This window comes from Lithobates pipiens, unplaced genomic scaffold (assembly GCF_037356315.1).
Source record: "Lithobates pipiens isolate NorthernLeopardFrog02 unplaced genomic scaffold, aLitPip1_a1.2 Scaffold_19, whole genome shotgun sequence".
Lineage (NCBI taxonomy): Eukaryota > Metazoa > Chordata > Amphibia > Anura > Ranidae > Lithobates > Lithobates pipiens.
Genome location: NW_027507764.1, coordinates 8,651,623 through 8,669,371, shown reverse-complemented (window position 1 = coordinate 8,669,371; position 17,749 = coordinate 8,651,623). Strand labels below are relative to the sequence as shown.

The following is a 17,749-nucleotide window of genomic DNA, read 5'->3' as shown; positions in this document are numbered from 1 at the left end:
CAACGGCGCCATGTGAAATAACAAATGCCACATCCAAACAAATGGAACGGAATGAATTAATGATACATTTTTATTCTTAATATTGTTACATTCCATTTGTTTAGATGCGGAATTCGTTATTTCGGATAATTTGTAACTTCGGATAAATTCGTATTCGTTACATTCTCTAAGGCTGCTTTCACACTGGGGCGGTATTCAGGCGTTACAGCGCTAAAAATAGCGCCTGTGTAACGCCTGAAAAAAACCGACCCCTTTAACTCCAGTGTGAAAGCCGGAGGGCTTTCACACTGGAGCGATGCGCTGGCAGGACGGTGAAAAAAGTCCTGCTAGCCGCATCTTTGCAGCGGTGAAGGAGCGGTGTATTCACCGCTCCTAAACCGCTCCTACCCATTGAAATCAATGGGACACCGTGGCAATACCGCCGGCAAAGCGCCGCTACAGCGGCGCTTTGCGGGCGGGTTTAACCCCTTTTCGGCCGCTAGCGGGGGTTAAAACCACCCCGCTAGAGCCCGCACACCGCCGCTAAAACGACGGTAAAGCGCCGCTAAAAATAGCGGCACTTTACCGCCGACGCCGCTCCCGCTGCAGTGTGAAAGCAGCCTTACAGTCATCTTTGAAACAAATTGTTACGAATTATCCGAAATAACGAATGTCGCATCTAAACAAATGGAATGTAACAATAATAATAATATTAATAATAAAAACGTATTATTATTAATTCATTCTGTTCCATTTGTTTCGAAGTGGCATTCGTGATTTCGCATAATTCATAACTTCGGAATAAATTTTATATTCGTAATAAGAATTTATCCAAAGTTACGAATTATCCAAAATAACGAATGCCGTATCTAAACAAATGGAACAAATCGAATTAATAATAAATAAAGTTTTCATTATTATTATTATTATTAAAAAATAAAAATAAATTATTATTCGATCCGTTCCATTTGTTTAGATGCAGCATTCGTTACTTCAGATAATTCGTAACTTCGGATAAATTAGTATTTGTTACATTCACTAACAGCCAAATTTGAAGGGAAATTCCAATACCTATAATTTAATAGTTGTTATTCGGTAATTCTTTCGGATTTTCGTTCTTTCGAATTTTCGCATTTTTCTTTTCTTATTTTCGGCTTTTTGATTTTTGTCATTTTCAAATTTCCGGATTAACGAATTTCGATCATAAGGAATGACCTGGGAAAAAAAAACAATTTCGGCAGTGCATGTCTAGTAAAATGTACGTCGTTTGTCACCAATGCATGGGCGTATGTAATTTTAAAAGCGTGACATTTTCGGGATCTATTTACTCGGCGTAACATCATCTTTTATAATTTATAAAAAATTGGGTTATGTAGTGGGTGTTTTATTATTTTTATTTTATTTTTTTGTTTTTGTTTTTTGGGAAAAAAAATGCACTTTTTTGAAAAATAATGCAAAAAAAGTGTATTTTTTTCCACAAAAAAAAAAAAAATTGCATTTGAAAGACCACTGTGCAAATAGCATGTGACGCAAAAATTGCAAAACCCACCCATTCATTCTTTAGGGCCTCGGTTTTAAAAAATACATATAATAATAAGGGGTTCTAAGTAAATTTTTTTTTTTTTTTTTTTTTGTGTTTAAAAAAAAAAAAGAAAAAGCAGGTTGTTACAAAAGTGCCAGAAAATTCCTGTTTTTCAAGTGGTATAGAATAGATATGAATACAAAGGATATCTTCCAATGGGAACAACTGTGTAAGCCCTTGTACACACGGTGGGACATTCCGACAACAAAGTCCGATGGATTTTGTCCAAAACTTGTGTTGCATACACACTGTCGGACAAAGTTGTCGGAAAATCCGATCGTACGTAACGTGATGACATTATTTTGTTACAACGGGACTACGTTCAGGCTAGTAGCCAATAGCTTTGGTCTAGGAATTTGATCTGAGCATGCGTGGCACTTTGTCCGATCGGAATTCTCTACAAACGATCGGATCATGTTGTCGGGTAATTTTTATATCCAGCTCTCAAACTTTGTTGGTCGGATATTCCGACGGAAAAAGTCCGATGAAGCTCACACACACAGTCGGATTATCTGACAACGCAGTCCGGTCAGACATTTTCCATCAGAATGTCCGACCGTGTGTACAAGGGCTTAGAGGGCGTGTCCTCACTCTGGAGAGATTTAAGATCATTTCATGGACTGGGAGGGGAGGGAAATCTCTCCAATGGGACATGGATAGCAAAACAAAAAGCCTGACGGGTTTTACATATTCCCTGCCCGATTAAAAAAAAAAAAAAAAAGATTAAAACGTTTGGCTTTGGATAGACTTCAATTTCTTCCACAGTTTTTCTATGATTATTTATTTTTTTATTTTAATCTTCACAGGCGAAAGGCCATGACACGTCTCGTCATGTGTTGGCGTGTTTTGGTGGTGCAGGAGGTCAGCATGCTTGTGCCATCGCCCGCTCATTGGGAATGAAAACCGTCTTTATTCACAAGTAAGTCCTGATTTTTTTTTTTTCTTCGTTTTTTTTTATTTTTTGTTTTTTCAGAATGAAATTGTGTTCTTTAGACCATTTTTTTTTTAACCCTCTTTTAGAACTGGCCGTCTGCATTGTACTACGGATGGGCGGCTCCTACAGGCGCAGCGATTTGTATCTGTATGTCGTTGCCTGTTTACAGTATCCGGGGGGGGGGGGGGCGTGCACGCCCGCCCTCTCCCGCCCCTCCCGCTGTGATTGAACACATGGGGATTTTGTCAGCAGGTCCCGGCCAGTGTGCAGTTCCCTCCCCCTCCCCCCTAATTAGTTACTAGACATGTGCACCCCTGAAAATTTTTGTTTTTCCTTTCATTCATTTTTTTATGGTGTTTTTTCTTTTTTTTTTTTTTTTTTTCCTTTTCGGGTCAACGTTATGAGCGCAATTCGAAAATTAGTAAATTCGAAAATACGAAAATAAGAAATTAAAATTAGAAAGAATAAGAACTATTAAATGATAGGTGTTGGAATTTCTTTTCCAATTTACCTGTTAGTAAACGTAACGAATACAAATTTATCCAAAGTTACAAATTATTCAAAATAAAGAATGCCGCATCTAAACAAATGGAACTGAATGAATTAATAAATAATAATAATGTTTTTATTATTATTTATTATTATTAATTTGTTCTGTTCCATTTGTTTAGATGCGGCATTCTTTATTTTGAAAAATTCGTAACTTCGGATAAATTTTGTATTCGTTATGTTCGCTAACAGACAAATTTGAAGGGAAATTACAATACCTATAATTTAATAGTTGTTTAAAATTTTTGGATTTTCAGATTTTTGTTCTTTTTAAAATGTTCGAATTTCCGAAAAAAACAAAAAAAAAAAAGTGAGATGAAAACGAACACATTTTTGGACAGTGTCCGGTCCTAAGTAATAGGAGGAGGCTGGAGATAACGGGAATACAATGTGAAATGGGATTGTATATTGTGTGACTATAGATACACATTCAATTCTTACCAATCTACCTATCTAGGTACGGTGGAATCCTGTCGGCGTTCGGCATGGCTCTGGCAGACGTGGTACATGAGGCTCAGGAGCCGTGCTCTGTGCTGTACAGCAAAGACTCCTTCCCTCTCCTGGAGGAACGTATCTCTGCTCTAGAGCAGCAGTGTATTGAGGCTCTCCAGCAACAGGGATTTCACAGGTGAGAGATCGATCGTCCCTTTTTCCCCCCCATCTTCTGATTTGTTCTGGTTGTGTGTCCTTCCTATATCCAGACATTGAAGAATGTTGAGGGTTTGAAGCTCTTTAAATAGCTTGAGCCTAATTCAGTGGTGGCCCGTCCATAAGGGGCGCCGGCCCCCTAATCCATGTGCCGGGCCCCTAATCTACATGCCGGACGCATGGGTTCCAGTGGGGGTTCTTCTTTCTTCCCCCCCCCTTTTTTTTTTTAAGCACATGATGAGAGCCTGAGGCTCTAATTGGCTTTAAAAAAGGGTGGGCGCGGGGGCGCAGAGCAATGAGCCCTGAACCCACCCAGTTGTGTGACTGTAGCGGATGACATTTTGGCCAAAGTGTCATTCATGTGTAAATTTAGTTTTTGCCTCAGAACAGTAATGGGCTTCTGAGACTTAATTATGTAGGTTGACTTTGACATCAGTCTGGCCAGGCTGTGATAGAAGTTCTGCCTGGTCATGTGTGTGGTGAGAGGCACATGACAAGCCAGAACCAGGCCTGGTTGGACGTTTTGGGTATCAGCCTTCTCGGAAACCAATCAGTGGGTGTCGGGCCTCGCTGAGGAGTCTGGGAAGGGGTACTTATGATGTTGGGGGTCACGTGTTTAGAGAGAGGAGTTTGTGAGGCTTGTGTGGTCTGTTCTGGTTCCAGGACCGGGGTAGCCCCCCCGAGGGGTCCTGGTCACGGGGTGTTCGACATCCCGCAACATGTTCCTGTTAGTTACCCCCAATAGACCCGCCTGGTGTGGGGTAGGGATACGTCTGTTCCCGAGTCTCGGAACCGGCTGGTCCGAGGCGCAGTAACTGAGGGAGGATTCAAGGTGTCCGGGTGTGCTCTCGGTTTGGAGGGACACCGCAGCTCATGGAAGTGACCGGGGGAGGACTCTTCAGAGGAGGGCCGGCAAGTGGCATCCTGAGAAGTGCCTGATTACTGAGTTGGGAAGGACATTGACGAATCCACGCTTTTTCCAGTACTATTAAAGAGGAAATAAACCCTGATGGGTGTTACTTCCTCTTTCATTCCCTGCAAAGGTAAAGCATAATGGATTACTGTGCATCGCATCGCATCGCATAGTAGTCCATTATGTGTCACTTACCTGATACAGGAGCCAGCGAAGTCACCGCTGTCCCCTGTAGTCCGGCGCATCCATCTTCTCGGTGGGTCTCGCTGCTCCGCCGCTGTCATTCAGCAAAGCCACCATGACGTCACTCCTGTGCATGCGCACGGGAGCCACCACTCGCAGCATATCGCCGCTGACAGTGGCGCGCTCAGCCGTGCCTGTCTTTCGGCAAATATCTCCTAAACCGTGTAGGTTTAGGAGCTATTTCTTGGGCCTACAGGTAAGCCTTAATCTAAGCTTACCTGTAGGTCAATGTGGTTTGTAAGGGTTTACAACCACTTTGAGGAGACAGAGAACGTTCCAGGTACTGAGGAAAAAGGTTCCTGTTCACTATTGGTTACAACTCGTGCACATTCATAGGATTGTTTCAAGTTTTGAATCAATGTGCTGACTGCCATGATCTCTGGCTAGAGATCTGTTCAGCCTTGAAGTGCCCAGCTGTGAGCAGCTACTCTCTGGATGGAATTAGAGACTTTATTATATCTGTGGTTCAAGGTACCTGAGTTCTTCACCCTTGCCCTCTGCTCCTATAAGAGACTGTGTCATTGGATGTTATCACTGCAAAATAAAACCTTTCAAAAGGACTTTATTGGTATCAGCATCCAAAGTTGTTGGGTATCAACCCTGGGAACCCCTAGACGTGGAAGACCAAGCCAAGCGGAGGTAACCGGTAAGCCCATTAAGTCAAGGCCGCCCTACAAAGAGTTATGGTTGCTACATGACAATAGTGAATTAATAATTGTCTTCCTGATTCTCCTCCCGGCCAATCAAGAAGTTGGCCCTGAGACCTGATTGGCCAGGGATCCTTAGGACTCGCGGCCAATCGGGTCTCGTTACCCACTTCCTGTTCAGCCGGGAGGAGAAACAATGGCCCCGGTTTCTTCCCTTGGATCAGCAGCACTACCTCGGATCTTTGTCATCTGACTGCCTATGATTACTGCCCTCCCGTCTGTCTCCCACGAGGGGGGAGGGGCAGATTGCCGCTGGGGGGTGGGGATCACCGCCTCCCCATCCATCTCCTGTGCGGGGGGTGGTGTTAGTTTGCCCCGCCTCCCAAATATTCAGCACCAGCCCTGGTACGAGAGCCGCACCTGGTACGACGTCATATGACATCGTACCAGAATGTCCACTCTCGTGTGCCCGCTGGTCACATGCAAACACTGAGATGCCAGTAATCGGCACTCCTCGACTCACAGTGACACGGGACTCCGAGATATGTAATCAGGGCACTGATCATTAGTGCCCCGATTTACAATACAGTGCCAGAAATTAGTGCCCTCCAGTGCCAGCAATTAGTGCCCATTAGTGATGCCAGTTAGTGCTGCCCATTAGTGCCACCCATCAGTGCCCACCAGTGCCGCCTATCAGTACTCATCAGTGCCACATAAGTGCGGCATATCAGTGCCCATAAGTGCGGCATATCAGTGCCACCTAATCAGTGCCCATCAGTGACGCCTCATCAGCGCACATTAGTGAAGGAGAAAAATTACTTATTTAGTAAATTTACTGATCGGATCTAAGAAACTTTTTTTTTTTTTCTTAAAAATTTCAGTCTTGGAACAGCAGTGATTAAATATCACCACAAGAAAGCTCTATTTGTGTGAAGAAAATGATGAGAATCTCACATGGTTACAGTGTCGCAGGACCGCGTAATTGTCATTCAAAGTGTGAGAGCACTGAAAGCTGAGAATTAGTCTGGGCAGGGAGGGGGTGAAAGTGCCCGGTAGGCAAGTGGTTATACAAATGTCCTGCAGGGGAAACAAAATATTATTTTGTAGCGCCACCCCCCCCCATAGAAGCCACTGGAATCCTCTCTTGCTTCAACTCTTCAGCCAGGCACACAGAGTTTTAGGACAATCGGATGTTGATTGTCCATCCTGTTGGATGGACAGATTTTCTTCTCATGTATTTTTCATTCGTTTTGCTCATTGGTCTGCTTAAAAAATAAAACAAAAGGAGTGTATAAAAATTAAGATATGTTACTATTCTCCTACAAGATCACAGATTGATACGGAGCCATTCCTGCACCTCCGCTATGAGCGTACGGACTGCGCCCTCATGTGTTCAGCGAAGGGATACCCAGCAAACCCTGAATCCTGCCATGCCGGGGACTTCAAGAGTGCCTTCACAGCCAGGTAAGAGTTCAGGGGAACATCAAGGGATGTATTGTGAGGCATTTCAATACATTGATTAGGAAAATAAAAGTTCACAGGGCACGGTGTCTCCGGAGACGGAGAGGAATGTGTCTTTGTACCCAATGATCACTGACCAGCAGTGCAGAGTATTTTAGGGGAGGACAGTTATAGTGGAAGGAGCACAGTCCTCCAGCAGTGCAGAGTATTTTAGGGGAGGACAGTTATAGTGGAAGGAGCACAGTCCTCCAGCAGTGCAGAGTATTTCAGGAAAGGTTATATAAACTCGCATAGACAGAGTTCTGCAGATTTGGGGAGTTCTGGCAATAAACCTGGATCCTCTGGCAGACATTTAGCATATATAGTGGGTGGTGGGCCTCCATTGATGGGAGACCTTCAGTATATGTAGGGGGTGGTCCTGCTTTGATGGGAGACCTTCGGTACATGGAGGGTGGTGGTCTGGCTTTGATTAAAGACCTTCAGTATATGGAGGGTGGTGGTCACGCTTTGATGGGAGACCTTCAGTACATGGAGAGTGGTGGTCCTGCTTGATAGGAGACCTTCAGTATATGTAGGGCAGTGGTCTCTCTTTGATGGGAGACCTTCAGTACATGGAGAGTGGTGGTCCTGCTTGATAGGAGACCTTCAGTATATGTAGGGCAGTGGTCCCTCTTTGATGGGAGACCTTCAGTATATGGAGGGTGGTGGTGGTCTCACTTGGATGGGATACCTTCAGTATATGGAGGGTGGTGGTCCTGTTTTGAGGGGAGACCTTCTTTGGTATATGGAGGGTGGTGGTCCTGCTTTGAGGGGAGACCGTCAATATATGGAGGTTGGTGGTCCTGCTTTGATGTGAGACCTTCAGTACATGGAGGGTGGTGGTCCTGCTTTGATGGGAGATCTTCAGTATATGGAGGGTGGTGGTCCTGCTTTGATGGGAGACCTTTAGTACATGGAGGATGGTGGTCCTGCATTGATGGGAGACCTTTAGTACATGGAGGGTGGTGGTCCTGCTTTGATGGGAGACCTTTAGTACATGGAGGATGGTGGTCCTGCATTGATGGGAGACATTTAGTACATGGAGGGTGGTGGTCCTGCTTTGATGGGAGACCTTTAGTACATGGAGGGTGATGGTCCTGCTTTGATGAAGCATTGTATACATAATGTTAAGAAGAACCGTTTTCAACATTCATGATGACATTGGCTTTTCCAGGTACATGAAGGAGTTTGGATTTACCATCCCATCCAGGCCCATTGTAGTAGATGACATCTGGGTACGGGGGACTGGCAGTACCGGTATCCGCTGTGAGAGCCGTATCAAACCCAGCGGACAGCCTGCACGTATAGAGAACGTAGGTGAATGTGTGCAGCCAGTCATTATTCATATCCTTGAAGGTGGAAGACCTATGTCTCTCTGCTTCCAACATGATCTCCAACTAATCACCTGTCCCCTCTGCCCAGGTAACTAAATGCTACTTTGAAGAAGGGTATAAGGACACCCATGTGTACTTCTTGGAGGAGTTGTCATGTGACCACACCATCCCTGGACCCGCCATCATTATCGATAAGAACAGGTATGTCCAAAGTTGTCTGTGAAGGGTCTTATTTCTTAATGGTATCTCTTTTCTAAGCTCTGCTGTAGAAGGCTTGCAGGAGGCAGGCACTGCTAGCATTTAAAGGAGTATTTATAACGACAAATCTACTGTAGCACACCCGCTAAAGAGCCGTTGGTCCTATTTCCCCCTTCTTGAGCACTCATAGCCAGGCATACAGCATTTTATTCACTCTTCCCCTGGCTCAAAGAACAATGTAGGGATGTCTTTTTTTTGGGGGGGGGGGGGGTTATTGGAACTTGGATGGGGATGAGGGGAGCATAGGATAACCCAATAAGCTAAAGAACTTGATAACTTACTTCAGGGCTCCTTATCTTTCTGGCTGAACTGTGCACAAGGAATGTCCCACAGGATCTCTATGCTGCTGGTGACATGTACTCCTTCCGGAGGTTAAAAACATGAGCATTGGTTCCTGCCTCCTGATATCCACCAGGCTCTTCCTAGTGAGGGAGATGTAGATTCGCACCACCATAGGACAGCTGGACTCTTCACCACCAACGTCCTCCTGGCTCTCTCCAGTGAGCTTCTCCAGGCCCGACTTGATCGAAGGAATATTTAAGGGCTCTCCATCCACCTACTGGACACCCCCTTCCCTCCCCACAGGAATATACTGGAGTCCATCAATATTCAGGCTGGCTACCCTGTCCTTCCTCCCACTATAATTCTAGAAGACAGGGGGATGTAATTGGAGCAGCAGCCGCTGAGACACTTATCAGCGCCAAACAATCAACTCCTGCTCCTCTGATTACAAAGGAGCCAATAAAGTTACCTAGCAGCGTACATTACACTGGAAGGAGGCTCCACTACAAGGATTTGTGTTTTTTTTATATATCTTCTGGGAATTCTGCTTTGCATTAATCTATAGTTGGAATAAAGGGTGTTGTGCTCTCTTTGTCGGTCATTTGTAGCACCATCCTGGTGGAACCAGACTGCACGGCTTCCATCACGGAATACGGGGACGTCCGGATCACAGTGGGAAGTGGGAAACATCAGACGATTGGCACAGAACTGGACACCATCCAGCTGTCCATCTTCTCTCACCGCTTCATGAGCATCGCAGGTTGTCCATCACCTCACCTCCTGCTTTATAAATCTTATATTAGGATATGTTGTATCATTAGAAAAATGTTGTTCAATCTCTTTTTCGACAGAACAAATGGGTCGTATCCTGCAGCGGACGGCCATTTCCACCAACATCAAGGAACGTCTGGACTTTTCCTGTGCTCTATTCGGCCCTGACGGGGGTCTGGTGTCCAATGCCCCCCATATTCCTGTCCACCTGGGAGCCATGCAGGAGACGGTTCAGTTCCAGGTTTGAACACTCTCTCTCAGCTTTTATATTGACTTTGTCCCTATAGTAAATGGTTACTAAATACCTGTTCTTACATATTCTTGGTGAAACACATCCCCAAATGAGCCGCTGGGGAATTAAGTCCTATTTTTTCCACCCTTAGAGCAGTGGTCATCAACCCTGTCCTCGGGGCCCATTAACAGGCCAGGTTTGCAAGATAACTGAAATACATCACAGGGGAGATCATTTGCTGCTCAGTGATTGCCGTATTCTAGTCTGCATCTCCCCCAAGTAATACATAAAACCTGGCCTGTTAGTGGGCCTTGAGGACAGGGTTGATGACCACTGCCTTAAGCCCCATACACACTATCAGTTTTTCTGCTGAGTTTTTCCTTCACATTTACCAAAACCATATAATTTGAGGTTAAACCTTAGGAGTTTCAATTTGTATGCAATCAAGCAGGCCCTTGCACTACATGGTTTTGGTAGACCTGAAGGAAAAACTCAGCAGAAAATATGATAGTGTGTATAGGGCTTTAGAGTACACAGCATGTAGGCAGGCGCGGTCTTTATTCTCCACTGCAGCGGCAATCCAGATGGGGGAGGAAGTTGGGAGGGACTTGGTTCCTTTATGGCTTCCTCCGTTCACGGGGAGGCAGCTATCCCATGGGATGGTGGCACCCCATATGACTTTGGTGGCCATCTTGGGTCAGCCAGAGTCTATTTAGGACCCTGGCTCCCAGGCTTGGCTTACTTTTTTAGTCAGTGGACAGGAACCCCATCTGCCAAGGACCGTGGAAGCGATTAGGAAAGGTTCCAGTGGAGTAGGGAAAGAGCAGGCCCTTCACCTACCTCTTCAGGAAACCTTGTGGCAGATGCTGTCGGCATCCTGAAGTCTTCTGTCTGCTGATTATTTGCTGCTCAGTTGTATGTTTCCCGCCAGGCTCTTTTTGTATTGTTGATTTGGCTGTTACAATATTCTTGGCAACACGGGACTCTGTGTTTACTGCCTGCTGCACCACACTGCACCTACCCAACAAGCATTTTTGGCACTCTTCCACTGGCTCCAAAAAAAAGTTATTTTTGGGTTCTTATTGGGAGCGTGGGATACCCTGAAACTGTGGAACTGAACAACTTGAGGACTCCTCAACTTCTGGTTGCACTGTGCACAAAAAAAAGAATGTCCGGCAGGATCTCTATGCTGATAGTGACCTGAACTCCTTCTAGAGTTTAAAAGATGATACACACAGTCACTATTCTTCAGCACTGGGGTCATCTATTCACACAAGGTCATTAGTTGTCTCCTGCTGATATCCACCTGACTCATGTAGACTCGCACCACCATAGGACAGATGGGCTCCCTCCCAAAACTTCCTACTGGCTCTCTACAGTGAGCTTCTCCAGACCCCACTTGATCTCCCTGGATCAGCTAAGCCTAGTTGGGACCTATGTGTCTTCCTGATAGCTTCCTTCAAGACTTCTGCCCCGGGGGACGAGCCCCTGCACAGGGGTCTCCTCTAGCATGACTGGACTCGGGAACATTGCACTCTGCTGCTCAGGCTTCAGACTACTTATGGGCTCTCTCACCACCTTCTGGGCACACCTCCCCAGGGATTGGCTGGAGAGTCCCATAAATATTCAGGTTGCCTATTTGTCTTCTACTATGTTTCTAGAATCCTCTAGAAGACAGGAGGAAGTACCAGAGCATCAGCCTGTGAATCACCGAGAAGCCCTATACAATCAACCCCCTGCTCTTTTTTTTATTACAGTGGAGTTAACTAAATTTTCCTGGCAGCCTACACTACACTAGGAGGGTGCTACACTGGCATTTTTTTCACTTAAAATTATTTTAAAGGCTCATTCTTTGTTTTTGTGTTTTTTCCCCCCCCTAAAAATAACAAACAAGTTATACTTACCTCCTCTGTGCAGTTGGTTTTGCACAGAGCAGCCAGGGTCCTCCTCTTCTCTGGTCCCTCCCTCTGGTGAGTTCCCCCTCAGCCAGCAGCTTTCCATGGGGGCACCCGAGCCAAGTCAGAGCTCCGTGTATCCATTCAGACACAGAGCCCGACCCGGCCCCACCCCTTCTCTCCCCTGATTGGCTGACTGATTTTGTTTGACAGCTGAGGGAGCCCATGGCGCCGCTGCTGTGTCTCAGCCAATTGGGAAGAGTGTCTGGGACAGCTAAGACACTCGTGTACATTGCTGGGGAGAGAAGGGGCTCAGATAAGTAATTAGGGGGTGCTGGGGAGGCTGCTACACACAAAACCTTTTTTTATCTTAAAAACAGACTGTTTGACAGGCAGAAGTATTTGTTGAACGTAAATAAGTGAATAAAGTCGCGCTATGGAAAGAATACTAATTATATAAAAATAGAAATAGAAAACTCCAATGTGATGAAATGTGTGGATCAAATGTACAGGGTTAGAGCTGCCTTTACCTGGAGCCCTCACTTCCTTAACAGGGAGGGGAGGGAAGTTTTTAAAGTATTGAATATAAAGGTTATGGCGCTAAACCCAATTAGTGATTTATTAAGTTGGCCTATCGCCACAAACTAGTGTTATTAGGAAAGCACTATGTGCAATTAAAGTGCAAATGCTTCCTAGACAATGTAATCAATATTAAATAAACATATGTGTCCCATAAAATTCCAAACCAATATTAAGTCATCATATACGTGTCAACATTTTGTGAATAAAACCCAAAAAATTATAAACATTCATTTTAAGGTCATTGCAGGTATATCAAAAGATATAAAATAATATAAAAGTTCCTTCAAACAACCTAGAAAGTATTACTGGTGTCCTTCAGTATTCTCTTTCAGAAGAACTGTGCAAAAAAGGTACAAAGAAAGTGCAAAAAAGGGGGTCCAAAAACCTAATTCAGCCAAAGTCGCATATAGACGCATGTATGTCCAATACGTGTCCAATGTTAATATTTGGCTGATGGTACTGTCACCATAGACTAATGCTGTAATCAAATACGTAAAAACAGTGGGGAACGTTTCATTCGCTAGTGCAAACAGTGCTGGGTCTTCAAACAGAAACCTCCATCCCCGGTGCGCCACTCAGTGCTGTAATATGTAAATGCTCTCACCAGAATCAATGCCCCTTATGGGGCTAGATGGACATTCACAATGTAAGCCACTGTGTGGCTCTCTGTCTGCTGCTGGTGCACTGGGTGTTAAAAGCATGTGCATATGAAAAAAACTCCGCCGTTCGTTTCTATCCGTGCACGCAACGTGGCCACGCTGCGTGCACGGATAGAAACGAACGGCGGAGTTTTTTTCATATGCATATGCTTTTAACACTAAATGTGAGTAGTTTTAAATATAAATAAACGAACTATTTGGTTTTAAACGTATTACACTATGGATGTGTCTTTCCTCATGTATAACTAACGTTGGAAAGTATACGAACGGAACAAGGAGACCTCACCCAGTGCACCAGCAGCAGCCAGAGAGCGACACAGTGGCTTACATTGTGAAGGTCCATCTAGCCCCATAAGGGGCAGGGGCGTAACTATAGGGGGTGCAGCAGTCGCGACCGCAACTGGGCCCTGTGCTGCAGGGGGCCCATGCAGCCCCCTCTAAATATGCTGATCACCCGTTCAGCACACTGGATGGAGCCCAGGCCAACATGGATGAGTGCGCGGCCTACAGCTTGGTCATGGTGAGTGAGAGGACCCCATCCCCCACACACCATTACTTACCCCCTCCATCTCCCCCTGGGGACAGGGACCCCTTCTCACCTGGGGGCAGTAACTTAATCTGCCCTGGAGAAAAGGACCTCATCTCTTCTGGGGACGGGGACCCCATCCTGCCAACGGGGCACCTAAAAATAAAAAATAAAATAATAAAAAAAACTACTGATGCCAGTGGTGGAACTACAGAACTCACAAAGGTCATACCTGTGACCACGCCCTGGAGTTCCACCGCCGGACTCGGAGGGAAGGGCCCTGGCTGGGGTTCAGGGGGGCCCTTCATGGTTTCTTGCATCGGGGCCCTGAAGGTTCTAGTTATGCCACTGATAAGGGGCATTGATTCTGGTGAGAGCATTTACATATTACAGCACTGAGTGGCGCACCGGGGATGGAGGTTTCTGTTTGAAGACCCAGCACTGTTTGCACTAGCGAATGAAACGTTCCCCACTGTTTTTACGTATTTGATTACAGCATTAGTCTATGGTGACAGTACCATCAGCCAAATATTAACATTGGACACGTATTGGACATACATGCGTCTATATGCGACTTTGGCTGAATTAGGTTTTTGGACCCCCTTTTTTGCACTTTCTTTGTACCTTTTTTGCACAGTTCTTCTGAAAGAGAATACTGAAGGACACCAGTAATACTTTCTAGGTTGTTTGAAGGAACTTTTATATTATTTTATATCTTTTGATATACCTGCAATGACCTTAAAATGAATGTTTATAATTTTTTTGGTTTTATTCACAAAATGTTGACACGTATATGATGACTTAATATTGGTTTGGAATTTTATGGGACACATATGTTTATTTAATATTGATTACATTGTCTAGGAAGCATTTGCACTTTAATTGCACATAGTGCTTTCCTAATAACACTAGTTTGTGGCGATAGGCCAATTTAATAAATCACTAATTGGGTTTAGCGCCATAACCTTTATATTCAATATTTGTTGAACGTGTCAGACGTTCCCTGGTTGGGGTGGGCAGACAGCACTGTGTTTGTTTAATACGGTAACCGTCAGATACAATTAGAGTCTAGATAGATTCTTGTCTGATCTCTTCTCCAAGGTTTGCGCTTTGGGTGATCATTTCTCTTAATAATATAAATTCATGTTTAAATGGCATTTTTACATTTATTTTTTTATTTTTGTGGGTTTTCCTCTTCTATGTCACAGATTAGAAGCCTGCAGGATGACCTGAAGGAAGGGGATGTCCTTCTAAGCAATCACCCGTGTGCTGGAGGAAGCCACTTACCTGACCTCACTGTCATTACACCGGTAAGTGCTCGTCCCATTTCATCAGACTGGAGGAAGTGGTTGAGGTCTGGGTGTCAAAGAGCAAATCCTGTAAAAAATACACTAAAAACTGACTTTAAAGAGGAACCCCCAAAATTTGACACCACCCCCCATCTTTAAAATTCTGGCGTGGGTGCAGATGCATCAAAGGTCTCTGGCAAATTTTTGGGGACTTGGCAGAGAGTTTCAGCACATCTGCGCATAGGGGGGTGGGGCCGGGTGGGGGGTTTCCCACACATAAGTGAGATTTCAGGACCCCATACCTGTGCTATCTTCACGGGTCCTTTATCTGTAAGACTAGATATCCAGAGCGCCCCCTTACATCAGATGTCATGAATGCCCCAATCATCAAGAGTCCTCCACCCTCCCCCCACCCTCCCTTACATCACACTGAAATATTTCCACTTTCAGCAGAACATGGAAGTATCTGAAGGTTAAAAAAAAAAATACAATGTTCTAAATTTAACAAAAATGTATCTTTTTAACTATCACTAAGGCCCCTTTCACACTGGGGCGGTGCGGGCGTCGGCGGTAAAGTGACGCTATTTTTAGCGGTGTTTAACCAGCATTTTAGCGGCGGTATGCGGCTGCTAGCGGGGCAGTTTTAACCCCTGCTAGCAGCCGAAAAAGGGTTAAACCGCCCGCAAAGCGCCACTTTGCCGGGGGTATAGCCGCGCTGTCCCATTTGATTGCAATGGGTAGGAGCGGTTTAGGAGCGGTGAATACACCGCTCCTTCACCGCTCCAAAGATGCGGCTAGCAGGACTTTTTTCACCATCCTGCTAGCGCACCGCTCCAGTGTGAAAGCCCTCCGGCTTTCACACTGGAGTGAAAGGGGCCGTTTTTTTCAGGCGCTGCACAGGCGCTATTTGTAGCGCCTGAGAACCGCCTCAGTGTGAAAGGGGCTCAAGTCACATGCTAGGCTTCCTTAACCACTCGCCGACCAGCGTACCACGATATATGTCGGCACAATGGCACAGCTGGGCAAATGGGCACACAGGTATGTCCCCTTTAAATCGCGGAATTGTGGGCATGCGCACCGCCGGCGCGGCGCGCTCGCCTCCCGCATACTCCCTGACCGTGCCCACGGTTCCCGTGGACTCAATATCCATGGGAACAAGGCATTTCCCTGTTCTGCCTAGCAACATGACAGAGGTCACTGCTCCCTGTCATCAGGAGCAGTGATCTCTCATGTTCTAGTGAGGCAACCCCCCCCCCCCCACAGTTAGAATCACTCCCCAGGACACGGTTAACCCCTTCCCTGCCAGTGACATTTACACAGGAATCGGTGCATTTTTATAGCACTGATCGCTGTATAAATGTCAATGGTCCCAAAATAGTGTCAAAGGTGTCCGATGTGTCCGCCGTAATGTCGCAGTTATGATAAAAATATCAGATCGCCGCCATTACTAAAACAAAAAACAAAAAAAAAAAATGGCAAAAATCTATCCCCTATTTTGTAGATGCTATAACTTTTGCGCAAGCCAATCAATATACGCTTATTGCAATTTTTTTTTTACCAAAAATATGTGGAAGAATACGGCCTAAACTGAGAAAGGAATTTTTTTTATATATATATTTTTTGGGGGATTTTTATTTATAGGAGAAAGTTACAAATATTGCTTTTTTTTTTTTTCAAAATTGACGCTCTAATTTTTGTTTATAGCGCAAAAAATAAAAACCGCAGAGGTGATCAAATACCACCAAAAGAAAAGCTCTATTTGTGGGGGGGGGGGACGTCAATTTTGTTTGGGTGCAACGTCACACGGCCGCGCAATTGTCAGTTAAAGCGACACAGCAGCGCCGAATCGCAAAAAGTGCTCTGGTCAGGAAGGGGGGGGGGGTAAATCCTCCCGGGGCTGAAGTGGGGAAACGCAGGGTCTCTGTCACTTCATTATCGCCTGATGCGCTACAGGCAATGATGTCATCAGCAACCAAAGACGATCCCGCCCCAGAATCCCCTGAGATTTCTCACTTTTCTTCAATTGGGATCATTTCTCAGACAAGATATGAAGAAATGTGGCCGCCTTGTAAACTTCCAGCTTTTTTACCCCCCCCCCCCCCCCCCCGTTCCCAGCACAATGCCACATTGTCATAATCATCTCATTGTCCCTTCCTATGCCCAGGTGTTCCGGCCTGAAACTCCCCGCGCGGTGTTCTTTGTGGCCTCTCGCGGGCACCACGCTGACATTGGTGGGATCACGCCAGGTTCTATGCCACCGCATTCCAAGTCCCTGAAGGAGGAGGGAGCCGTGTTCATTTCCTTTAAGCTGGTGAAGGAGGGACAGTTCCAAGAAAAAGGTCAGAAGGATGCGATGCCAGAGAACCACGGGGCATGAAGGCATATTGGGAGGTGGAGGTGATATAGTAGGAGAAATTGCCTGCTGGACTGGGCAAAATGTTACCTTCCACCTACAACCCCCAATATCTCCTGGCAGCTCAGCGTGTGTTCATGTAGTGTGTGTGTGTGTGTGTGTGTATATATATATATATATGTGTGTATATGTGTGTATATGTGTGTGTATATCTAACATGATATAGATATAGAGATATAGATATAGATATAGAGATATAGATATATAGATACATATCAGTATCTATCTATATATCTATCTCTATATATCTCACAAAAGTAAGTACACCCTTCAGTCACATTTTTGTACCACTTTTCTTCCCTCTTTTCATGTGACAACACTGAAGAAATGACACTTGTCTACAATGTAAAGTAGTGAGTGTACAGCTTGTATAACAGTGTAAATTTCCTGCCCCCTCAAAATAACTCAACACACAGCCATTAATGTCTAAACCGCTGGCAACAAAAGTCAGTACACCCCTAAGTGAAAATGTCCAAATTGGAGCCCAATTAGCCGTTTTCCCTCCCCCCCGGT

At 45.2% G+C, this 17,749-nt stretch overlaps 1 protein-coding gene across 1 annotated transcript in view; it reads left to right on the top strand.

The window, feature by feature from the left end:
• OPLAH (5-oxoprolinase, ATP-hydrolysing) overlaps window positions 1-17,749 on the top strand; it is an 84,902-nt gene that overhangs the window by 44,203 nt on the left and 22,950 nt on the right. The window contains 9 exon segments of the mRNA XM_077490490.1: window positions 2,368-2,480; window positions 3,502-3,672; window positions 6,822-6,959; window positions 8,170-8,308; window positions 8,418-8,530; window positions 9,478-9,629; window positions 9,721-9,881; window positions 14,743-14,844; window positions 16,988-17,162. Coding sequence (XP_077346616.1) covers window positions 2,368-2,480; window positions 3,502-3,672; window positions 6,822-6,959; window positions 8,170-8,308; window positions 8,418-8,530; window positions 9,478-9,629; window positions 9,721-9,881; window positions 14,743-14,844; window positions 16,988-17,162 — 1,264 coding nt within the window.